At 57.0% G+C, this 24,579-nt stretch overlaps 2 protein-coding genes across 4 annotated transcripts in view; both read left to right on the forward strand.

Moving 5' to 3' along the window:
• Window positions 1-6,148, forward strand: part of KIF21B (kinesin family member 21B) — a 44,181-nt gene extending 38,033 nt beyond the window's left edge. For both annotated transcript variants that reach the window (XM_027816726.2, XM_005447237.3), the window contains one exon: window positions 1,007-6,148. In XM_027816726.2, the coding sequence (XP_027672527.2) occupies window positions 1,007-1,061 (55 nt within the window). In that variant the 3' untranslated portion in view covers window positions 1,062-6,148. The remainder of the gene's footprint in view (window positions 1-1,006) is intronic.
• A 3,878-nt stretch (window positions 6,149-10,026) lies between these two features.
• ELF3 (E74 like ETS transcription factor 3) lies at window positions 10,027-15,299 on the forward strand. 2 transcript variants are annotated; one of them, XM_027816768.2, is made up of 9 exons: window positions 10,027-10,237; window positions 11,056-11,171; window positions 11,842-12,063; window positions 12,322-12,408; window positions 12,502-12,621; window positions 12,832-12,921; window positions 13,561-13,677; window positions 13,860-14,055; window positions 14,202-15,299. In XM_027816768.2, the coding sequence occupies exons 2-9, from the start codon at window positions 11,060-11,062 to the stop codon at window positions 14,320-14,322; spliced, it is 1,065 nt and encodes a 354-aa protein (XP_027672569.1). In that variant the 5' UTR covers window positions 10,027-10,237; window positions 11,056-11,059; the 3' UTR covers window positions 14,323-15,299. The 2 variants fall into 2 exon arrangements, with proteins under 2 accessions (XP_027672569.1, XP_005447272.1); XM_005447215.3 differs by having other exon boundaries at window positions 10,028-10,237; window positions 11,003-11,171.
• Window positions 15,300-24,579: the final 9,280 nt, after the last annotated feature.

Consider the following 24,579-nt stretch of genomic DNA (forward strand, 5'->3'; position numbering starts at 1 on the left):
CTTGGGGAGTGCTTTGGCAGCAAGACTCTGATATCCTCTTTTCGACCATGTCCCTTTTCTCCCTTCCTTTTTCTCTGTCTCTCTCTGTCTCTCCACCTCCCCACCTCGCATCTGTGCCACAGTGACTGCCGGGTAAAGTTATGGAATTACGTGCCTGGGCTCACCCCTTGCCTTCCACGACGCGTCCTTGCCATAAAGGGCCGTGCTACTAGTCTGCCTTGACCCTCCTGCTCTTTCTGACTCTTGCTCATGCACTCTTCTTCCGTCTTTTCTTTCCTCTTCTTTTTCTCTTCTTCCATCTTTTCTTTCCTCTTCTCTTTTTCTCCATCTCTTTCTCCCTCTGTCTTTCTCTCTGTTGCTTGCTTCTGCTCCTCTTTCTTTCTCTCTGGTCTGAGCTGCTTCTTCACGGTATGAAACTATTTTGCGTTTTTTCCCCACTTGATAAATCTTTGCTAGAAGTGACTTTCCCCTTTGTCTCAGCCATGTGCTCCTGCGTTGATTTGGTTTGCCCTTTTTTTTTTTCCCATCCCCCTCACCCCTTGCCAAGCATCCACATCTACTGTGGCAACTCCGTGGAAGCCACAGCCTGCCTGCACCCTTGCATGGATGGTGGGGCGGGAGTCAGCAGCCATCCCCGAAGCAGCCTATGCCCTGGGGAGTCCAAGCACAGCAGGTCCCTGTGGTATCACTGCTTTGACCCAGTTAGAGCTCATTGAAGGGGTGCAGGAGTCCTGTTGTCAGGGTCAGCCCTGGAGGTCACCATTTCCCTTTGTCCCCATCTGCTGCCTGTGGGATGAGCTGGAGGCTGAGCCCCATTGGGCCTGTCTGCTCCCCAGAATGGATTGGGCAACCTCCTGCCAAGAGAAAAGGGCCTGGAAGTGTTGTGGGCTGCATGCTGCCATGGGCTGAGGGTGGGAGCGTTTCTCCTTGCAGTGCCTCTCTGCAGCTCTGCAGGGCTCCTCCGGAGCCCCTGGGTCACGCTGTCCCTCTCACCTTTGTTTCTCAGCGACTTCACAGTGAAGCTCTGGAGTGGAAGGCGGTTACCCGTGGGGTCAAACTAGGAACTGCAAGAAGACTGGAAGACATGACAGGTCAGGGTACCTCTCCCTTGCTGTCGAGACCTGGTCATCTACAGGAGCTCAGCCGGGGATAGGGATTTCTTTGTGCCTGACCCAACGGGGTGGACCATGTCCCATCTGGTACTGTAAGCACTGTCAGCTCCTGTGAGGAGGCAGCTCTGTGGGACACTGTCAGCTCCACCTTCCCTCCTGCTGAGGTTTCTTGATGGTTTTCCAGTGACCAGGCAATCCTTCATCTGTCTTCTTACCTACCCTGCTGTAATGCCTGCTGGGACTTGTGGGGCTCAGAGCTCCCTTGGCTCCTTCTCAGAGACATCCAGTTCCCTCCTGCCACCATGCACTCACGTGGCCTTCGCCGTGATGTGCTGCTCCTGTCCCTGCTGGCTCCTGGGCTGATTCCTGCAGTCTTTCTCCACAGCCACGAGGACATTTGGTGTCTGCTGGCCAGGACCACAGCATAAAGAGGCTGCTTCTCGGGAGATGTTACTTGTGGGACAGCCTCTCTGCTGTGGGGGGTCTGCAGAAGGATTTCCAGGTAGTCCCATCATTGCCCATCCTCTGTCTACCTGTCCCCAGCAGCTGGAGGTGTGCACCTCTGAGCTCCTTTGCCATGTCCCAGCTCCGCAGGCGTGGCCAGCCTGGGAGGATCTCCATCAGGCAACATCCAGACAAACCTACTGCAATTCCCTTCGACATTCTTCAAACTCCAGTCATAAAGTCAGCTGACCCATGGCTCTTGAGCTCTTTCCCGTGTGCCCACCCTGCTTTGCAGTGGGGAAGGGATGCTTAGTCCTGCTCGTGACACCTTGTCCCTCAGCAGGGGTTTTGTGGTGGATTCCTGCAGCATGTTAACCCCTTGAGATGGAGAAATGAAGCAAGAACAGAGGTTACAGAACAAAGAAGCCAAGGCTGGATTTGTCACCCCCACCCCTGTGGCCCATCTCATTTTGCCGTTACTGGGAGCTGGAAGTTGTAAATCCTTCCCCCAGGCTGCTTTCAGCTCTTTACCTGGGAGGGGGATAGCTCAGTTTTGGCCCATCAGCCCCCATGGATCTGGGAGCCAGAGAGGGCCCAGCGAGGTGTGGAGCAGCTGGAGGATGGGCCAGGTTGGAGCCAGCTGTGCCAGGGGCAGGGTGAGGAAGGGGTTGCACACACTGGTCTTACACAAGTTCCCTGATTGACCCCATGCCTGAAGGACAATCCTGCAGTGGATGATCTTGCACAGTCTAATCTCCATGAAAGGCCGGAGGCTCCATCCAGGAGTGTTTCCCCAAGGATGCAGCTTCTCCAGGCTCCCTCCTCCCTCTCCTCCTGTTCAAGGTCTCACACTAGAGCTTTTCTCCATCTCTCCTGTAGCTCGCTGGACCAGCCCCTGCTTTGTGCTGCCCTGGGCTAGGCAGGGCTTCTCATGGGATGGCCAAGGAGACCCCAGGATCGGTGCTTTTGCCTCACATGCTCTTGCTTCCCCTCTGTCACAGAAGAAGCAGCATTTGAACTCATTTAAGGATTTTTCCACATGGTCCCACAAGCACTGAACTGCGATCTTGGAGGCCAGGGGCTCCAGGACCTGCCCCATAAAGCACAGACTGTTTTCCCTCTGCTTTCTCTAACCATGGTAACTTGTGTACTAGCCCCAGATCATTTGCCACCAGCCCTTGTTAAAACTATTCTCGGTGGAGTGTGGAAATTCGTCTGCATCCTGAAAGACAGGTTCATGTCTATTGATTTGAAGGGGGAGGGGGGGATGACACTGAACGACAGGGATGTGACACAGCTGGGGAGATGGATGGACAGATGGACATGAACACACGCATCCTACTGGCTTGCCTTGGAGGAGAGTGTGATGGCGTGTGTGGCTGTGACCCTGCCCAGGACAGTGACTGGTCCCTTGTGATCAGCTGACCCTGCACAGCATGGGACCAGCAGCTCTGTTGAGGCAAAGACCCCTCCTGCTGCAGCTGGAGGAGAAGTGGTGTTAGTGCCAGCAGCTCTGGGCTGTGCGCTTTGCTGGTCTGGATGGGGCAAACAGAAATGCACAGGGCACCATGGCCATCAAAGTAATGCACAGTTGTGGGGGGTGGAGGTGTTGCCCTCCAAACCTGTCTTGAAGAGGGTTTCCCGGCTCGTTCCTCAGCCAGTTTAACCTTTGCTTGGCTGGAGGCAGGGGCAGGATAGGGGCCTGTGTGTGTTTGACTGTCTAGACAGACGTACCATGTGCATCGGCGTCTGCACCAAGATCTGCCAGTGCATGACTTCTCCCTGGTCCCTTCTCAAGTTGGTGAAGGGACCTGCTCTTGGGGGACTTGGGGTCAGACTGCCTTGGCTTTCGCCACCAGTTTCTTCCTGTGTGTAGGCTGCAAGTGCCTGCTTCGTTTCCTAGAGCTGAGTGGCCAATCCTGGATGATGCTGAGCATCCACCTTGCTGCTACATCCAGCAGTGTGTTGCAGGGGCTTCAAGCCTTTCACAGCCTGCAAGTGGAGAGAGCTGGGTGCTCCCCCTAGGAGAGGGAGGTCTTTGAAGCGAGGGGTGACTGATCACATAGGGGTGGTGGGTGGGGGTGGTGTGTGTGTCTTTCTTACTATCTGTGTGGGTTGATATTTCCTATGGAGGAGAGCAACGGTGCAAGCTGGGTGCTCTCGTCATTGGGTTTCATTTTGGAGATGGGGTGGAGAGTTTGTGATGTTACCTTTTTATCTTAATTACTGTTATTGTTATGGTTTTAACACTTGAATTCATCCTGGGGACATGTGGGCTCACTCCCACCTCGCTGTATGTCTGAGCCATGCCTCCTGTCCCTCTCCCTGCCTCCTCCTGGGCAGCGCAGAAGGACCAGCATCCTCCTCCCCACTGTGCTCACAGCTTTCACTTTTGCAGTGGGATCCCCCAGCTGAATTGCAACACTGAGATTTTGTTCCTGTTGCTCATGGGATGCTTGGCATCGTTGCTGTTAGTTATTGGGTTGATTTGCAGCCTGGAACTGGTCCCTCTTGTCCCTTTGAAGCATGGAAAGGGACTTCTGAAAGGCTCAGCTCAGCCTGTATTCCTGCCTCTGCTCTCACAGATACTCCCTGCAGGTGCAGTGAAGCCCTTCTTGTCCATGCGAAGCACACTGCTGGAATGGGCTGGTCCTAGTCCCCATTTTCCAGAGCCTGCTGTAATTTGGTGGTAGCCTCGAGCAGCAGGGAACTGGTGCTGTAAAAGTCCGTGGGCAGGGTGGAGGCAATCTGTGAGAGAAGCTGACTCATGTTGTGATGTTTGATTTTTTTCACTCCCAAAACACAGTTGAATCTAGGTTCTGTTCCAGGCACTGAACATAAACTAGGGTAGCCCTGGAGTCCTCAGGTTACCCTCTAGTCCGAGCTGGGGAGCCAACACAGGGCTGTACCCCATTCCTCTTGCACAATGGAGTTTGGGAAGGGGCTTGCAGCTCTGAGCTACAGTCAGTTGAGGGGGGGGGGGGGGGGGAGTTACCCCAAACACTAAAGCACAAGGTCCCAACGTGCAGGTGGTCTAGCAAAGGTGGCCCCTTGGACTCTGGTCCTTCAGAACTCAGATTGGGGCCATGGGCTTGGACAACAAAAGTAGAGGTGGGCCTAGGGGGAGGGCTGTTTTTTTACTGGAGGAAGCAAGTGAGCTGTTTCATCCTTTTGCACTGTGCTGGGGTGCTCCCCTGGGTCTCGGGGCTTGCACTGCTTGCATAGCTGAAGTCCATCTTGTAGTTTCTGAGTCTCTCTACCAGCCTGTCTATTGCAGGAACAGTTTGGAGCTGCCTTTGCACTGTGCGCCTCGCTTTCCTTTGCCCTTGAGTACTTTGATTTGTGTTGAGGGTGTTATGATGCCTGCAGTCCAGGGAGGTCTGTCCTTTCTTTCCTCAAATTGCTGGGTGATGCTTTTTTCCCTGGGCCCTAACTCTTGCTCTATGGGTCTCTTCCCTCCAGCACAAAGGGCCAGCTCCAGCCTCTGCTGAGGGTGTAGGTGCTGCCCCAGAGTTAAGCTTTGCACACAGTGGGTGGAGATGACTCAGAAGTCCAAAAGCACTGGGCCCTCAAACCACTGTGAGCCCTCCCAGGAAGCCTGGACAGTGCCCCCTCCCTGGCACCCACAGCTCTTACGGCAGAAAAGGACAGGCTGGTGGTGCATCTCTCAGTCTGGCCGCCTGCAAGGAGCTGGAGCATCAGGGTCCTGTCCCCCCAGGTGTGTTGTTCCTCCCCAGCACCTCTGAGCACAGATGCTTTGGGGTCTCAGACGCTGCCTCCTGCCTTGATACTGCAGAACCAGTGCCTGCTCTCCAGGGTGCTCTCCTGCTGTCCCTATCCCTGTCCTTCCCCTGTCCCATGCTGGATGGGGTCCAAGTACAATGCCTGCAGAGCACAGGGCTCCCACTTGCTTTTCAGCAAGCTCACTGCTTTGCTCTGTCCTGCAGGCTACACCCCCTCCCTGAGCCCCCTGCACCTTTCTGGTGGGGGGAAGGGAACTCCTGGCCCTGGCCCCTCCATCTGCTGTATCAAGCTCCAGCTGTAACTGGGAGGGAGCCCTGTACAGCCCCAACCCTGCCAGGCCCTGGCCTGGCCTCCTGGGCCTTGCCCCCAGAAAAGCACAGCCCTGCGCCTTCCTCCTGCTCCCAGGAGCTTGTCCCCTCATCTGTAACAGCTCTGTCCCTGGCACCTGCCAGCTGTTCCACATCCCCCGTGTCCTGGGACCACCCAGTACCTTCAGGTCCAGCCCTGCGGCAGGGCTTGGGCAGCTGCAGCATTGTGTTGCCTGCTCCATCACCTCTTGCTGCTGCACAAGTATTGCAAATAGCGGGTGCCTTTTCTTGGTCAGAGTTGTTTTCTAGAGGCCATCTCTTGTGAAGGCTTTTTTTTTTTTCCCCTCTGCTGGGTAATGCAGCCCAGCCCACTGGTTTGAATTTGTTAGAGAACAAGGCATGTACATATATTTTATACCTCGATGTGTTCCTGTAAATAGTGTAAGTTATTTTGGTCTCAAGCTGTACATGTTTTTTCAACGGCTGTGTTTGTTCCTTGCGTTTTTGTCTTCATGAATAAAATATACTGAGATGAAGTGATTCAGGAGTGATGACTTTGAAGAGAACACAGCCAGGAACTGCCTGTGCCCATCCTGGTGCATCTGGCAAAGGGGCTGGGGGACAGACTGGGTGAACTGATGCGGCCGCAGCCCTTCTGGCCCTACCTGCGGTGTGTTGCAAGGTAACTTGCATCCTTACAGGCGCCGAGTCCTTGGGCGGACAGGGTATTGCGCTGGGGGAAACTGACGGGGCTGAGGCAGAGGCAATGCCGGCCCAGCCGGGCTGGCTCTGGCCCCCTCGCCTGGCGCGGAGCCAGAAAGGTCCAACCGGGCCGTCCCAGGCCAGAGGGGTGGGCAGCCCCGCGGCACCGCACCGCCGGCCGGCGGCCCCCAGGTCCCCAGGCTGGCAGCGCCCCGGGGCTGCGGGGGGGGAGCTGCGAGCAGGGGTCCGGGTGCCCCCCGCCCGCGGTGGCTGCCGACCCCCTGCCCGCTCGCACCCCCTCGGGGCAGCCGGCTCTGCCGGGGCCGGGGGTCGGGAGAGCAGGGGCGCGCTGCCGGGGAGCGGGCCGGGCCGCCGGCAGGTGGCAGCCCCGGCTGCGGGACCGCGGCCCCGGCGCTCGGCGGAGCTGCTGGGGCTGGGGGCTGCAGTGCCCCCCCCGGGGGGCCGGGCAGGGATGCTGGGGTGGGGGATGTAGGGCGGGGGGCGGGAACGACGAGACCGTGGTGCCAGCGCGTGGTGCCCGCCGGGCGCCTAGAGGCGACTGATGCCGGCACCAGCCTGTGTCCCCCAAGACGATGGGCAGCCAACCTGCCCCAGCCCCAGCTGCAGGGCGGGGAGGGGGGCAGCGAGCCGTACCCCAACCCGCAAGGCGGGGCCTCAGCCCCAGCCCCAGCAGCCTCCACTTTCTCTTTCCCAGCCAGCCAGCACTGGTTAAACTGGTCGGACAGAGCAGCTGAGCAGGGAGCTGCCAGCCATGGGCTGTGCCCGCACAGACCACCCCGGATGCGGTTCCTCCCAGCACACACCCTGCTCCACGCGTGGGGCACCCCACAGCCTGCTGTGCTGCCACAGGGTGAGAGCTGGGCGGCCTCCCGGCCATGGGCTCAAAACACACCTTGAAGTGCTTGTCCCAGGAGCGGAGAGCCAGTCCTGAGACTGGCCCATCTGGCTGTAACCATGAGGGCTGGTGGTGCCCAGAGCCATACCAGTCCCCAGCACCGTGTCCCGTGTCACCCTCAGCCTGTGTCATGGCTTATTTCCGTGTAAGCCTCCATACCGACAGCCACACCATGTCGCTGCCAGCACAAACAGGATCTGTGGGGCAATGAATGTGGGCCAAATTACTCCTGGCAGGACAGGTGAATTCAGCAGCATCCCCCACCCCCACCCCCACCTGGTGTCCCAGCCACTCACTGCACCAAAGACACTTTTTCTTGCTAGCCCTTGTGTCACCAGCTCGCTCCAAACTCACAGCCACCTTTTTCTCACTGCAGTAAGACACCAAGCCTGTGATGGCAGCACTCTGTGCCATGCTCCCCATATGCCTGAAGGTGCCCTGGGAGCTCGGACCAGTAGCAAGGGGAGAGCAGGGGCACATTTCCTGGGAGCCGCCGGCTCTGTCGATGAGATTGTGGCAGCCCTCTGCCACCCATCCTAAGGATCAAGGAGGAGTTGCCCTGAACCCATCAGTGCCATGACTGTGCCTCAACAGCAGAGGGTCCTTTGGGCACCATCCAGCAGCTTGCTGCTGCCCTGTAGCTCTGGGGAGGGCATGGGGATGCCCTGGGAGAGGCTTATGCTCTCCCATGCTCCCGGCACAGTGTCTCAGCATCTCCAGGGAGTGTCCCCCACTGTGATCTCCTCCCCACAGCCCATTACAGGGCCTGGGTTGTGGCACATTGGTCAGGCAGATGGGCAGGAAGGCCATTTCTCCAGATCAGTTAAAGCCAAATGGTGCCTGCAGGGTGTTGAGGAGAATTGCTCAGGCCCACTGGCCTTCTGGCTCCCAAATACAAGAGGAAGGAAGGGGGGAAGGCTGGGCCCCAGGAGGATCCAGAGGGCTCCCAGTATGTCAGGCACATGTAAGGGGCTGGGGAGTGTCACCCACTGAGGGCACCCCTCCCACCAATGGCGTAGCCCTGGTGCATGGACTGACCACTGTGCCTCCCCAGGATCTGCTGTGAGTTTGCAGAGAAAGGAGATCTGGGAAAGGGGATACTCAATGTGGTTCATGCCAGAAAGCCCCATCAGGCATCCGATCAGATCCTCCAGGATGGGGGGAGAGCCATGGGTGGTCTGGGCAGGATTTGGGCAGGAGATTCCTAAATGTTACATGCCATCCTCATCTTCCCTTGGCCTGTGGCCTAGGTCACAGCATAGAGCTGTCATGTCCCACTCTACTCCAGAGACATCTGCATTTCAGCAATGGGTGGAAAAAGCTTCCCCAGGGGCAGGTTTCTAACCACAAGCACTGGAAGCCTAGCTAGGCAGCCAGGTCCCTGGGCATAGTGGAGCCCTGGCTCAGGTCCCACCTAAAGGCAAGCTTAAGGCTCTGTGTGTGTCCAGCAATGGTACTTTTCCCCAGTGGTCTTGGCTTGCCCCACAGCAGCAATGGTCCAGGTGTGGGGATATCCCTGTGCCTAGGAACTAAAAGGGCCTGGCAGCACCCAGCCTCATGACTGTGCCATGGAGGAATGAAGCTGGGGCAGGTGATCAGCTAGCATGACCTGGTGCCTGCTGGCCCTGTCTGCCCTGGGGGCCACAGCACAGCATGACAGGCCAGGGTGAGGTGACAAGGGAGATGGGGCACACAGCCACTCTGCCCTTCTTGGTCCATGGGCTGAAGTAGAGCATCCATGTTTGTGAGTCTGTCACCACATTGTCACGTGAGTTGGTTTGCTGCCAAGTGCCAGTTTGAGGTGACAATGACCTAGAAGTGGCTGTGTGATGCCAGGGTCTGCCCTGCTCACACAGTGCCCTGGGTTTGCACCAGTCCGTGTGTGGCACGGATATAGCTGGCTCGACAAAGTACCAGCACCAGGGAAATGGGTGCCGAGTTGTTGGCTTAGACTGGCCAGGAGCTCCTTTGCCAGCACAGGGCTAAAACCAGCATGAACATATCCAGACAGGGTCCCAAGTACCCCTGCCCAAGAGCCAGAGGGGCAAGAGCCACCAGAAGGTAAAGCCACAAATGCATCCCACAACCCTGCCTTGCCCCTTGGCATGGGCCTCCGGTGAGTGCATGTGTCTGCCTGTGCCAGGGGCTTGTGAAAGGGCAGGGAATGGGCTGTCACAGCTCTGCAGCCTGTTCCAAACCACCCCCCAGGCAAAACCCAACCCATCCTAACAGAGAGAGTAGCAACCTTCGGGCACCTGCCTGGTGTCTGCTCCACCCCCATGCAGACCACCCACCCCATCTGAGGGTTACTAGGTCCTTCCTCCCTCTTTGGGGGAAGCTGTGCCTGTTGCCAGACCAGGGAGCAGCCAAGCATGTGCTCCTAATGGAGCCAAGGCACCCATGCAAGCTGCTGCTCAGTGAGAGGGGGAGGGGAGGGGAGGGCTGGGCTGCCCGCCTGAGCAGGGGGATGCCACACAGCTGGGTGGGCACCCAGGGTGGCATTCCTGGCCTCTTTGCTGGGGGCAGAGCCCCAGGGAGGGGCGTGCAGCCCCCAGGGCGCACTCCAGCCCTGCTGGGTGTGTTTGCTTGGCAGTGGGAGCCCAGTGAACCTGCTGCTGTGAGCAAACAAACACGAGCCGGGCAAATGCCGGCAAAGAAAACACCCCGCAAAGGCAGTGTGGGTGAAACTCTGGGCACCGGCAGGGCAAGGGCTCTGACAATGATTAAACTGGCCAACCCAGATTTCCCGGCAAGGCAGCGCTGGGCTGGGACCCGGTGGTTCATATTATGCAAATCACCTGGATCTGGGAGCACGAACGTTTCAGGCTGGAATTCCCCTCGGGCCGCCAGATCGCGTTACGCGCCCGAGCTATAAAAGACCGAGGCGGGCAGGGCTTGCCCATCGGCACCAGCCTCCCTGGCCCATGAGAGTGGCTAGCGGCTGCGTCTCCCCTCGCTGCTCTCTGGATTAGCTGCCGCTCGCAGGATTGCCATCGTTGCCATCGCAGAAGGTACCAAAGCTTTTTCGTCCGGGGCCTGTTGATGTCCCCCAGCCCGGGATGGCTGCTTTGCTCTCCTCCCTGTGCATCTTCGCTCTCGCCAGGGGATGCGCTTGGTCTTTCTCGCTGCACACCTGTTCTCCCACCGCAGTGGCCAGCCCTTTCGGGGGGAGCAGTGAGACGGCAGTTTGGAGGGGCCCTCTAATTGGCCTCCAGGTTTTGTCAAACGAACAGCAAGATTTGGCTCTTCCACGAGGGCTGGGCCGGGGCTTGGTCCCCTCCTGGCTGCAGTTACTGGGATGTGCTTCTTGCAACGGGCTGAGAGGACTGAAGCTGCCGGCTCCAGAGCTGTTGTGCCGGGGGGCTGGGGGAGCGCTCAGCAGCTGAGTGCGCTGCAACGCCCACCCCCACGGAGGGGCTGTCCAACACCATTCTCTGCGAACCACCTGCTTGCTGTCCCTTTGTGCTGGCTGCCAGTGGGTCTGGTGAGGCCAGGCTGCTGGAGACGGGGCTCTTCTGCGAGCACGGTGACACCATGTGCCCTGTTTGCTCTGGCTCAGACTCCCTCGGTCCCAGGGCGGTGGTGAGTCAGGCCCCAGCCCTGGCTGGCGGGTGCTGGGCAGGTGTTTCTGCAGAAGTGACCTGAGAGGTGACAGCGGGTGGAGGGAGGGAGAGCCCAGCCTCACCCAGCCTGGCCCTGAGGGTGCTGTGGGTGCTGCGGGCTCAGGTCCCCCCACTTCCACGGGGATCGGGGCTCACTGTCATCTCTCGGCACAGAGCTTCATGGCAGGATCTTGTGAGATCAGCAACATCTTCTCTAACTACATCAGTGCCATGTACCAGCCGGATGAGGTACAGCCAGCCTTGGACATGCTGGGACACCCTGGAGATGACAGCACCCTGGGGCTGAGCCTCCCTGCCAGCCAGCCCCTGGCACAGACCACAGGTAGGACTGGGGGAGCGGTGGTGGCTGCACAGGGCAGCCGTCCCACAAGGCACCAGTGAGGCAGTTCACCTAGCTTGGGCGAGCATTGCAAGGTCCTTGTCCCACTCCAGCAGGTCAACAGCTTCCACCATCCCTCGGTTTCCCCATGAGTGTGATGGCTAAAAGGTTGCTGTAGCAGACCCTGGGTGGCATAAGGCATGGCTGCTTGCAGCACATCAGGTGCATATGGGGGATGAGGGAACCATTGCCCTGCTTCTCCAGCACATCCCAGGGGATGGGCTGCCAGTGTTCACCAGAAGAGCAGTTTGGAAGTACAGTCTCGGTGACAGAGGTCCCACTCTGCCGGTGGGACTGTCATTGGTCCTGGGGGAGGTACAGCAAACATACCAGCAGGGCAGATTCCAGCATAGATGGGACAAATGGCACCAAAACCAACACTGCAGGAAGCATCAGGTTGTTGCTGTCCCCCAGGACAGGAGCAGGGCAGAGCGAGGTAACCTGGGAGCAGGCACCTGCTAGTCCCACAACCCTCCAAGCGCAGGGCCTGCTGTGCTCCACGTGATCACCATGGAACCAGACCCAGTGCCCAACTGCAGCTGGCAGCTTGTGCATGGCACACAGTGCTGGCATGGCCACCCTGCCCCTGAGCGCCGCTCTCCATCCTTTGCAGACAAGCCAGAGTGGTTCAGTGAGCTCCCGTACTTCTGGACCAAGGTGCAGGTGCTAGAGTGGATCAGCTACCATGTGGAGAAGAACAAGTACGACGCCAGCTCCATAGACTTCTCCTGCTGCAACATGGATGGGCACGCGCTCTGCCACTGCACCAGGGACCAGATGCGCCTCATCTTTGGGCCCCTGGGGGACGAGCTGTATGACCGCCTGCATGAGATCAGTGAGTGTCCCAATGTCCCCTTTGTCCCCAGGCCTGTCAGGCTGAAGCCTGAGACCCCCCTACCAGCCCAGGACCCCCTGCTTCCCAGGCACTGCAGAGGGCTGCCTGGAGGAGGCTGCACTGGGTGGGGAGGCTGTGTGGGGGGACATGGGGGCACAAAACAGAGTCCAGGCAGGGCTGGGTGGGCTCAGCTCCCAGTTAGGCACTGTTCTTTCCACCAAATAGGCATCACTAATCCCAGTCCTCCCACTCCTGCAGCCTCCGACGAGTTGAACTGGATCATTGATTTGCTGGAAAAAGAGGGTGCAACTTCCCAAGAAACCTTCCTGGACTCCAGCCACCTGGGTAGGAGAGGGACCCCAGCCAAGCCTTTTCCCCAGGGACCACATGCTGATGCAGGCAGGGCTAACCCCTGCTTCCCTTCTTTGCCCCTTCCAGAGCTGGGAAATCCCTGTGACAAGGACTCACTGGAGGACATGAAGCCCACAAACCCTTTCCTATCCACAGACTTCACCTGCTTGCCTGGTGCCATGTCCCCAGGCAGCTCCGATGTCTCAGGTCAGTGTCTTGCCCAGTGAAAAGCTCCCTTCACTTGTGCTGCTCTGGGAGGTCAGTGGGCAACTGCCCCACTGCCAAGGGCAGGTTTGGGTCTTGCACCAGGCTGCTTGCAGGGGCCTGGGGTGGAGGGGGGACGGGAGGGACAGGAGGAAGCAGCACCACATGCCAGCAGCTGGCAGTCTGAATGAGCCCTGTCCCTTTGCCTCTCAGGGCCTGTGATGTCCCACAGCCCCAACTCCCAGGACTCCGGTGGAAGTGACCTTGACCTCGACCCCATGGAAGCAAAGCTCTTCCCTGACGGTGATTTTTTTTGCTTCCTGCCAGTAGCTGGGGGAGAAGGACTTGCTCCTGGGCACTTCCAGCAGCTGCAGAGTATATCCCATCTGACAATGATTTAGGGACAATACCTGAACATCCATCCTCACATGGGGAAGGAGGGAGGGGGCTGGTTTTCTGTGTGCCCTGGGTCTGTTTCTCCCCATTTAGCGTGGTGATGGTGCAGGCTCTGGGGCAGAGCTGGGATTGCCAGGGCAGCAGTGAGCTTGGTGGGAAGGAGAAGGTGGTGGCAGCTGGGTGAAGGCTGCGGCCAAAGATCCTGGGCACTGAAAGCTATGTTCAGTATTGATCCCAGCTGGTGATGATACTGGGAATACTGAGGATGCAAGGAAGCAGTAAGGTTTGGGGAATTATCAGCTTGCTGCCCTAAGCATGGTGACATGGATGAGAGTGGGATGAAGCTGGAGGGAATGGGGAGACCTTGCTCTCAGGGGTGCAATTCCCTGGTACCCAGGTCTGAAAAGAGGGTGCAGCCCCTGACCCCTACCCCATCCCCAACCAGCTCTCCCCTGCGCTTTTGCTCCTGAGAGGACATCTCTGTGCCCAGGGAGGGGGCAGCTGCAACCCAGCAGGCTTCATGTGTCTCCCTGTCTATGTGCACAGATGGCTTTGCGGGGAGCAAGAAAGGGGACAGCAAACACGGCAAGCGGAAACGGGGACGGCCCCGAAAAATCAGCAAGGAGAGCAGAGACTGCCTGGAGAGCCGGAAGAGCAAGCACTGTACGTGGACCATCCAGCCTGGGAGCTTGGACTGCCTCCCCCAGCTTGGCTTCATGGCGGGGGGAGATGGAAGGGTGGGCCATGTCCGCTGGCCATGCCCCTTGGCAGGAATGTTTAGGGAGATCTGAAGTGCAGGGACCCACAGGATCTTCCCTCCTCTTCAGCTTGCTTTCTTCTTCCAGCCCCAAGAGGTACCCACCTGTGGGAGTTTATCCGGGACATCCTGATCCACCCCGAGCTGAATGAGGGGCTGATGAAGTGGGAGGACCGGCGGGAGGGCGTCTTCAAGTTCCTGCGCTCAGAAGCAGTGGCTCAGCTCTGGGGCCAGAAGAAGAAAAACAGCAGCATGACCTATGAGAAGCTGAGCAGAGCCATGCGGTGAGTGCCCTCGCCTCTCCCCAGGGAGGACCTCCCTCACAGGGCTGGGTCAGACCCACTGGGGCTCAGCCTTGATCCCCCACAGCAGCTCCCCCGCATGCAGGGCTGCATCCAGAGCTCTGATTCCACCTTCTCTTCTTCTCCAGATATTACTACAAACGAGAGATCCTGGAGCGAGTTGATGGGCGACGGCTGGTGTACAAGTTTGGGAAGAACTCCAGCGGCTGGAAGGAGGAGGAGGTGCTCAACAGGAACAAGGAGCTGTAGGAGTCCTGGACGAGCTGGGGTCTGACATGCCCCTCAGGGCCAGCCCTGAGCTGGGCTCCTTGGCAGGAAACTTTGCCTGAAGCTGTATCTGGAAGACGCTGCCCCGAGCAGTGTGTGAAACTCCAACCCTTGCATGGGCACACTCGTGCGTGCTGGTGACTGCTGGCACTGAGATCTTTAAAGCTAATATTTTGGCTCCAGTAGGTTATTGCAAACCGTTATTTCCCTCACTGGATTTGTACCTCCGACTGGAGTCACAGTAACTTTGGCTGTTTCAAAGCCTGGACAGATGCAAAGGGGAAGAGAAGTTCAAGTGGCAGCTGGCACCACCATGAGAGGCCAGCAGGTCTCCTGCTGTCACCCACCACCTGCCTGGGCAGAGGGGCAGCGCCACCATCTCGCCTGTGATCAGACAGACCTTGTCCCAGCTGTGGAGTCCTCCCTCATCACTGCTTGTGCAGAAGATGGCCACTGTCCCGTTTGCTCTGCATGGGATAAATGAGCCCCCTGCTGTGCAGCAGCTTCTCACTGTGGCACCTGCTGAGAGAAGATGGGAACACTGTGGAGCTTCATCTGGCCCTGGAGAGCCCCCATAGGGGAGAGGACTTGGGACAGCAGGGCCAGTCTGCATTTTCAACCTGGCTACCGGTATCTAGAGACAGGTCTTTTCCCCAAAAGTAGCTTCTAATTTATGTAAGACCAAAAAAAAAAAAGTACAGAATGAATGTACAGATATATTTTTTCATGAGTAAGATGTTCCCGTGTGAGAGTGTGCATTGTAGGGCATACATGTGCCTTGTGGCAGGCGGTGGAGCTCAGCTGGACTGAAGCGATGTCATGGGGCACAGACTGGCTCTGTGTCAGCCACAGGAGGAGGATGCCATCCCAGCCAGGCACCCAGCCAGGTGCATGTGGTTTCCTCCTTTTTGAATGGGAGCATAAGAGGAATAAACTGTTGTTTGGTTGGTGTTTTTGTACCTCCTTGTCATTTTTCGTGTTTTTCTTAAAGACCTGGTGGGGACCAGACTCATGTTACCTGGGATGTCCCACTGCATGAACCCTGCCTGCTGTGGACTGGGCTTGCCTGGTCATCTTGACACAAGGTCTTCCTTGGGATGAGGTGGGCTGCTTGTCCCTAGGTGGGTGGGAGTGAGATCTGGAGGCCTTGTCTCAAAGCTAGCCGTGCAAGGGCATCTTACACTTACTCCCTGACCCTACTAAGAACCCTCCAGAAATTCAGCCCTGGCACTCACCTTTGCATAAGGGCTTTCACGGAGCACTGGCTCCAAGCTGGAGTTTGCCAGTCGCAGTTTGCGAAGTAAATTCCTGGGTGGTCTGGTGGGGAGGTCTCTTCTCAGCTCCCTCCACATTAAGATGGACTTCACAAGTCCACACAAGAGGACTTCCAGCCTGTCTCTGGCCTGTGCTCTCTTCTGAGATGTGAAGGTGCATCAGGAAGAAGCACAGGCACAAAAATATGTTTAAAGCTTGCCTGTCTTCCAGTCTGGCTATTTGCAACCTCTCCTAGGGCCTGGATGCCTCTCAAGGACCACATCTTCAGGAGTGGGGAACTGCTAAAGCCTGGCAGTGTGAACAGCCCAAACACATCATCTTCTCCTTCTTGCTCAGTGGCCACAGCAATCTTCCCCAGCTAGCCCAACTGTGAGGAGGCAGAGAGGGTGTCCTGGGGGTGCTGGGAGGACCTCTCTGACCCAGAAGTTATGTCTGTGGGGCAGCAAGAAGGAATTCATGGGGATGAAGGCCAAGCAGGCTCTCAGATATGTTTCTACCACAAGCTTGGCAAACAGTGGTCCACACATCACTCCCAGTTGGCATGCATTGCCTGTATTTCATGACGAGTCTTTCTGAATATAGCTGGGTACCAGAGGGACTTGTTACCACCCCTAATCGTGTGCTGGTGTACACCCTGCCGAATGTAGGCATGCAGGGGCTAGCACTGCTCAGCTCCTGTTCACTCCCATGGGAAAGGCCCTGGGACCCCTCCTCTGAGCTTGGAGCTTGAACAGGTCTGTGATGTGCTGGCAAAAGCAATGCCACATCTTTCTGAATGGTTCCAGCCCATGCCTGGAGTGACTGAGGGGAGCCAGCCCACCAGTGCAGGGGTGGGGGAGCTTTTGGGATGCCCCTAGGCAGTAAGGGTGCCTTGCAAAGCCTGAGATGCCTTTTTGGCAGGAGAACCCAGCCATTGTTTCCTGACTGTCCTTCATTACTGCTGGAGACATGGTACAGTTAAAAAACACCTATCACACACTTGCAAGAGTGTGATCAATGCGAAAGAGAGAGAAATAAATCCTTTGAAGCATGGACCATCTGGGCTGTCCTGGATGCAGCAGCTGGAACTGCTCCCAGTCTGCCTGGCCTCAGCTTGAGAGTGGGGTTGGTGGTTTAGAGCATCCCCAATGCCAAGCTGCTGTGCTGCCTGGGGAAGTCGAGGCCCCTGCTTCACCAGGCCATGGGTAACAAGAGATAGGTCCAGGGGCTGAGGAAACCACAGATCCTGCTGCAAGTGTTCCATTTCACTTCCTAACTCCCTGTGGCCATGGCCCCTCATGCTTTGCTACTCTGCTGGCAGCCCACAGGCTGTGGGCTCAGTGGCAGCTGAAAGATCTGCAGATGCTGCCGTGGCATCAAGGGCTTGACCCACCTGCTTTGCCAGGGGCAGAAGGTGCCTATGGGTCAGAGCCAATCTCTTTGAGGTGGGTTCAACTGCTGTTTACACAAGGAGCTGCCTTGCTGGTCCAGCTGGGATGCCTGGTCTCCTATGGATATGCCATGCTATGCCATGCCATGCCCATATCTGCAATTCAACAAGACATAAGAGGGAGTCTGCAGTCATGCAAGATCCTGGAGATGACAAAATCATGTGGAAAGACCTCCATCGCTCACTGCCCGGAGTGCTGGGTTGAAGCTGTACTGCTCCCAGATCCACATGCTGAGATGAGGCCATCAGAGTTGCCCTGTGGTGCAAGAAGAGGTCCCAGTCCCTGGGTGTGAACTAAGAGCCAGTCCATGGTCTGGGCTGCAGCCAGACCTCCATGTTCCTTGCGTAACCTTCCCCAGGGAACAGGTTTCCCCAGCTGGTGTCTGCTGGCTCTAGCGAGCAGAGGGTGCTCCAGGCCCATCCCTGAACTCCTGGAGCTGCCACAAGGAGCAGGCTGGAGTGGGTGGCAGGAAGGACAATGTGGAGGTGCTCATGCTACCCACAAAAGCAGCATGTGTGGGAGGGGGCTGGGATGGTGCTTGGTGGCAATCAGTGTGTCCAGGGAAGGGACACAGTGAGAAGGGCAAGCCCAGCCCCAGGCCAGGTCTGCAGGAGCCAGCTGTGCTCCTGGCTGCTGTCCCTCCAAGTTTGGGGTTGTGGGTGAGGTGTTTATTCTCCGTCAATAGATAACTCTGGCAGGTTGGCAGGGAGAGGGGAGCACTTTGTCACGCAGCCTGTTGCCCTGCCAAGTGCACCTTGTTTGCTCAAGCAGTTTCATTTCTTTCCCACTGAGGTTTGTTACCTAACTGGCCTGGGACAATGTTTAACCAGCTCCAGCAGCAGTAGGGAACCTGACAGTCTCGTCTCCCATGCCCCCATTGTCCCCATTGCCCACCACCGCCACCCCACTGCCATCACCAAGTAGGGGGCACGCCAGGCAGGAGGCTTGGGGCAGAGGCGGGGGGTCCCTCAGGTGTATGGGCACCCTGTGCCAGAGGAGGAGGAAGAGGCAGAGTTGTGCAGGCATGAGCTGGGGGGCCAGATCCTGCAGCCTCCCATGAAGCTTGCATGGGTCTGTGGGGCAAAGAGCCAGGAAGAACTGGAGGAGGGCAAGCAAAGACATACACACACGTGCACACACCAACACACACTCAGGGTAACCCCTACAGTGACCTCCAAGCCAGTATTGAGCCAACCCAGCAGAGTTTCCCTACTGGCATGAAAAAGAGATTTATCTGGTTTTTTAATCTCTTTAGAGGTGCCTGGATTTTACAGCTGTGACAAGCTATGGCAGAAAATGGACAAAAAGAGGTGGTGAGTTTTTTTTTTTCTCCTCCAAAACAACTTCCCCTCACACTTTACACTGGGGTTTGCTGAGAGACTTTTCCCATGAGGTGGTCCCAAGCTGAACACGTTTCTGGCACAAAGTTGCCATGGAAACATCTTGGTCGCCCTTCAAGTTTGAGCATTAAAGTGGATTTTCTCTCCTCCAAGACCCCCCAAAGGGACCCTTGCTGTTCCTTGGTCCCAGTTAGGGAAGAAGAGGGCAGTTTGCCCTGGCCAGTGCTTGACTGGGACCTGTGGACTCTGTGGGAGCAGAGAAATGGGGTGAGGGGAGAAGTTTTGGCTGGGCCAGCAAGGTGTCCATTATCCCATGTGCCAGACCATGAACTGCCCCTGAGCACAACGGCATGACCTGATTTTCCAGCTGATCCGGACCGTGGCTATCCTTGCAGTGGATCAGGGTAGATGGGAATGTGGTGGGGATGGGGGCAGCCTGCAGGAGGCAGAGACCATCTGCCTGGGACCCCTCACTCTCACCCACTCCCACTGCCTTTTCTTCAAAACTCCTCCAGTCCCTGCTGGCTTTCACACTTTCTTACCCTCCTGCCTCTGGCTCAGCACAACTGTGGAGCAGGACTGAACCCTAACTGGAGATGTGGGAATCCCAGATGCCTTCCCATTGCCATGTGAAAGACAGCTCCCAGTAGCACAAGGATGGAGACTGGCCCCAGCTCCACAGAGAAGGCAGGAGGAGGGGGCCAGGGCAGCACCTGACCCAAAGAGAAGGTTGTCTCAAAATATCCAGTATCTTCTTTCCTCAGGGGAAGCATTTCTTTGGTGGGGCATTTCTTTGGTGTGCTTCTCCCTGGGGTACCTGGTCCAGGTGGCAATCAGCCCTTCAGACTCTGGAAACAAGCTTGCAGAAAGAAAGGCGTGTGTATTGTTGGGTCTGGTCCTCCTAAAAATATCCAGGGGACAAAAGCCTCGGAAGCCTGTAGGAGACTTTTATTGCAGCTGGACTTCTGCAGCTGTGACAAGGAACCCTCTCCCCACTGAATTTCACCTGGCACTGCCCTTGCCCGTCCCTGACTTGACCTGGGCTTGCTTCATGCCATCCAGTCTAATATCTCCCAGTTTTCAGGATGACCTGTAGCTGGAGGAGGTATGCAGGATTTGGCATGGACAGAACAAGGCTCCAGAGTACCCAGACTCTGCCATGGAAATTGTTAGAGAGCAAAAGTGTCAGGCAGTTTGGGATGCCTGACTGTTATGGATGCTTTTCCAGCAGTGGGCCAGGTTAACAATCAGCTGGCATAAATATGCCTGGAGAAGCATCCTCCTGATGGGGCACCCCACCTGCATACCCCTGAGCCAACCTGGGAGCAGCCGAGGTTAGCGCATAGGAATGGCAGGGCTGGGAAGCCACTGCTGCAGGAGGGACTGTGCTCCGGGAACAAACATCCACGGAGCTGGGAACACCTGGGGGAGCAAGGGCATTGCATGGGAGGGATTTTCCACACTGCACGGGGGGTGGGGGGTGGGTGAAGGGTATGGGGCAGGTTGCACAGCTGCAGGTTGCAGTCCTGGGAAGGGTCTCGTGGGTGGAGGGGCTGTGCTAGGGGCAGGAGGGGGAACGCTGCTGGGGCACGTGCTGTAAGGGATGGGGGTGTTACAAACCTGCACTTCTGGAAGCTGAATTATGTGAGGTGAGGGTTATTGCTCAGATGTGATATGGAGGGCAGAGTTATTGCCCATAGGAGCTGGGAAGAACAGTGCTGCTGGGGGTTTGTAGCAGGGTGCTGCCACAGCAGGCTCAAACCCAGCCCAGTTTCAGGGCTGGGCTGGCATGCCTGGGGATGGGCAGGCCCCCCAGGGCTGCGTCCCTCTTCCCCAGGGTAACCAGTTACCTGGGCTCCCAGTCAATGCTCCCCCCTGCCTCGCAGCCCAACAGTTTCTTTGGAAATTGCTTCCAGCAGTAGCTGCCCCAAGGGTGTCTGGCTTGTCCAGGAGAGCTACCCACTGATGGTAACTCATCTGTTAAAACCCTGAGTTGTTTGGTTGTTAAACAAGAAAGCGGCTGTTCCCGCTGTAGGAACGGGGAAGCTGCTGCGGTGGCTGCCTGGAACCAGAGACAGCAGGCAGACAGCAGGTTGGGCATGCTGGGGAACACCCTTAGGGCATGGGTTACCACCCTGGGGCATGCCACATGCCTCTCCAGCCCGTGCCCATCTTCCCTTTTCCATGTGGTCAGCACTGCATTCAAGCTTCTGCATCCCACCCACCTCTTGCTTCCAGCCAGACCTCCTAGGGGGTCTGTACTAGGAAGTCCTCTGCTTGTCTCCCTGGTATGCCAGCACATCCAGGACGGAACTGGAGGGTTCAGGCTCCCCAAACAGTTGGTTCCTGGTTGCCCCCATGGTGATTCAGCACCAGGTGTTTTCCCCGCAGCCTGCGGACAAAGCAGAAGCTGCCCTGCCACCCATGGGGAGGGATCACACCAGCTCCATCTGTCCTGTGCTGTGTTTGCTGCTTCTCTGTGACCAGAGGTCTGCATGCAGCCTGGCCATGCTGTACATGTGTGGCTCCTGCTCACCACATCGGCTGGTCTCTGCTCCTCAGGAAGAGATTTGGGGACCTGCTCCCAGCCCACAGGTTTATTCCCACCCAGGTCTGACAAAGCTACATCTGCATCCTGCCCAGCTCGTGTTCCCTGAGCAGATGCTTCCCCTCCCGCAGAAAATGCCAGAGCCCAGGCTGCCCAGGTCAGGATAGATGTTCATCCCTTGGTATCTGGCATCCTCAAAAGGTTGGCACTGGTGGATCTTCTTGGGTGGATGTCTCCTAGCTTCTTCCCTTTCCCTCCCTCCACCACAGCCACCAAAAATCCCAGTTCTGTTTCATTGTGAAACAAAAAGAAATGTTCATCGCATTCTTGTTTCCTGGCCAACTGTACCCTTTGCTATCCACCAAAGATGGCACAGAGCCTGGGACTGCACCAGCTTGCAAATGGAGTCACAGGGCAGAAAGCGCAAGCTGGGAAGTCCAGGAATGAGACAGTGTGAACTGCAGGCCCCCCAGAGCTCAGGGTATCACTGGCAGGTTGGCAGATGCTGAAGAGGCTGCCCAAGGTTACTGCAGCCCTGCTCCCATCGCACGTACATTTCACTTCAATGGACCAATGCCTCCTGAGATCTACCTTCTAATGGGTGATCATGCACCTCTAGCTCTTCTCCCCACTTTCTGCTGAGCAGACCATGTGGAAACAAACCCAGAAGCCCTCTGTCAGACCATCGGATGTGTGGTCCTAAACCCCCTGCGTGCTGGAAAGGCTTCCTCCAGGCTTGGGGATGAGAGCGCATGGAGCTGGGGAGAGCTGAAGACACTGCAGCTGTGGGATATGGGGGACAGAGCTGTGTTAACTCATGGGCTGCAGCTTCCAGGTGATATTTTTCTTTCCTCCAGCTTATGCAGATTCATTTCACAGTGAGGTCTCTAGTAGCCCTGATCTCCTCCATTCATTGCTCACCTTTCCACCCAGCCATGGCCACATGCTCAACTTTAAGTTTTCAGCTGAGAATCCAGGCAGTAAATTAAGGTATTTGAGCCCACCAAACCATTTTGGGTACATTCTGGCCCCAGTTCAGCAAGGCACTGGTCATCAGGCTACTCTTCAAAAGCCACAGTTTTGAAAGCCACCGTGGCCAGGACACTCCCCCTGGCCTGACCTGCCTTGCTGCAGCACGGAGCAGTATGAGCAAGGCTGTCCCAGCTCCCTGACAGAGCACATGAACACATGCAGTCAGAGAGTAAGGAAGAGAGGAATGAGGTGGTGGAGAGGGGAGGAACATGATGAACACTGGTGTCCAAAAAGCCTGAGAGAAGATGCAAGGGAGTGGTGGGCACTGAAAGACAAAAGCTGACCGTGCTGCTGCAATGCCACGTTCCTGTGTGCCTAAAGATGCCAGACACATGGGGAACCATTTGTTAGGCATTTTAGTGTGTCCACCAGGCCTGGATGAATAGTGCAGTCTCTCTCTGGGTGCTCCAGGAAGAGCTCTAGGGAGTTTCTGGCCTCCAGCATCAGGTATGGCATGAGGGCTGCTGATGGCCAGCAATGTTACAAGAGCAGCTGGGGCAGACGTGGAGACTATTACACAGTCAACGTGTCACTCTGCGGTGGGCCAGGGAGGACTGCCATGGCAATGGACAGGAGTGTCACACCCCTCCTGTGTCTACTTCTGGCAAGGTTCAATGGGTCAGTGAGCACAGATTGAAGACATGTATAATGAAATGTCCGGCCTCCTGTACCATACGGTATGGCATGGTATGGTACAGTGTTTGCCAGATTTTCCTGCCTGCTGGCCCCTGAAGTTAATAGCTGGGCCAGTGGGGATGTTCCCCAGCTCAACCTCTTTCAAAACTCCTAGAAAAGTACGGCACCAGAGAGCATAGCTGTGCCACAGGGCAGAGTGACCCCTCGGCAGCCCCAGTGATGTATGCTGTCATTGGCCACCAACATCACAAACCCCCAGCTGCCTGATGGTTTGGTACCGAAGAGACAAGGATGGCGATGCCTTGCTGAATTGTGGGCACACCCACGGAGCATGAGACATGCTCTTGCGTCAGCTCTGCTCTCCTCCAGAGCCCTAGTGCAAAGGTCTTCTTGGGGTGGAGGTGGCAGGAAGATCTTGGCTGAGATGAGCAGAGGATCTAGTCCTGGTCATCCCAATACAAAGCCTTTCAGGATGTCCCTTCACATCGATCTGGCCAGCGGGCAAATCTCCTTGACTAGACTGTCTTCATTCAGGGGACTGCCCCCTAGGGCAGCAGTGTCTTTGCTGTTGCAAAACACCCCAGGGCAAGGTAACCCTCATCTGCTGGCAATCTCCAGTGGCCACAGTGTCCAGACCACAGATGCCAGTCTCAGCCAAGGTGCAGCCAGCTGGCTGAGGTGCTGTCGTCAAGGAGTAATGTGGTAACAGTTCCTGTGGGATCTTCGGGGTCTCCAAAGAGCTGGTGCTCCTCTAGTTTTTGCCTTCAGGACTGCAGGCGAGCAAGTCCGGGCCTGAGCCTGCTTTCAGGCAAAGGGTGGGTCCTACAAGAAGATCTCATTGCTCCAGGCCTTTCTAAAACAAGCTGAATTTCAGAGCATGCTTTGTGGGAGCCGCCTCCACCACTGCCATTACATAAGACATGTTTTAGGGGCCAGCAGACTGAACTGATAGGAAGCCCCATGCCTGAGCCATGGGGTGATGCTGCTGAGCTTGAGGGGGGACAGGGACTTTGGGGCCAGGTCTTTTGGGATGAGACCATAAAGCATGTTCACCAGATGCACTATCCCAATGAGATCTGCATGCTCCACCAGATCCATCATACCCCACCAGGACAAGCTCTGCAACTGCTCTAAGGACAGCCTCTGCGTTAGTGGCACCAAGCACTTTCTGGTGCATGAGCAGCATCTGATACAGTGGCCACAGCATGGCTAGTGGCCGTCAGGTGAGCTACACAGGCTTCCAGACGTGGAGATGCCAGAGCTGCTGGGTGTCTCAGTTTTCTTCCCTGTAAATTCCCAGTGTACCCAGCTGAGCACAGCAACACCTGGCTCTATCTGGCACCAAGCTCCAGCTCATGCCTTTCTGGGGTGCTGGCCTTGTCAGGAGCAAGGGTCAGAGTGGGAAGCAGGTCCACCAGGATGGACAGGATGGTCTGGCCCCGAGTCAGCTTCTGCCAGTGGCCAGGATGGTCTGGGTAGGATATATAGGGGTAGAAAGGCACTGACTTCCCCAGGGCATGCAGGGGAAGCCTTTCATGTTCCCCACCCCAATAGGGTGGTGGGACCCAAGTTGCAGGAGACCCTGCTCTAGCCATGGAACTAGGAAGGAAGGGTGCCGGGATGTGCCTCAGGGGTTCTTTGAGCACAGCAATAGAAGAGATGGGCAAATGGAGGGACCAGGTGTCACTGGGCTGCAGTCCCTCCTCTCCTCGGGCATACTCCCGCCCTGAGGCTCTCCAGGGTTCCTGGTGCTTCCCTTGCCAAGCCATCCCAGGGAGCAGGTCCCAAGGGCTGCTTTAGCTGCCGGCAGGTCCCCAGCCATTGTGCAGAGACCATCCCTCCTGCATCCTCCCTTCCCAGAAGTGACGGTGGCAGGCGGCCAGCCCCACCTGTCTGACAGGTAGAGCAAGGGTGGGGGAAGCTGCTGGCACCCGCAGCCTGCACGCCTGCCCCAACCTGCCGGGGCCCTGCCAGGGAT

This window comes from Falco cherrug, chromosome 16 (assembly GCF_023634085.1).
Source record: "Falco cherrug isolate bFalChe1 chromosome 16, bFalChe1.pri, whole genome shotgun sequence".
In the NCBI taxonomy this organism is placed as follows: Eukaryota; Metazoa; Chordata; class Aves; order Falconiformes; family Falconidae; genus Falco; species Falco cherrug.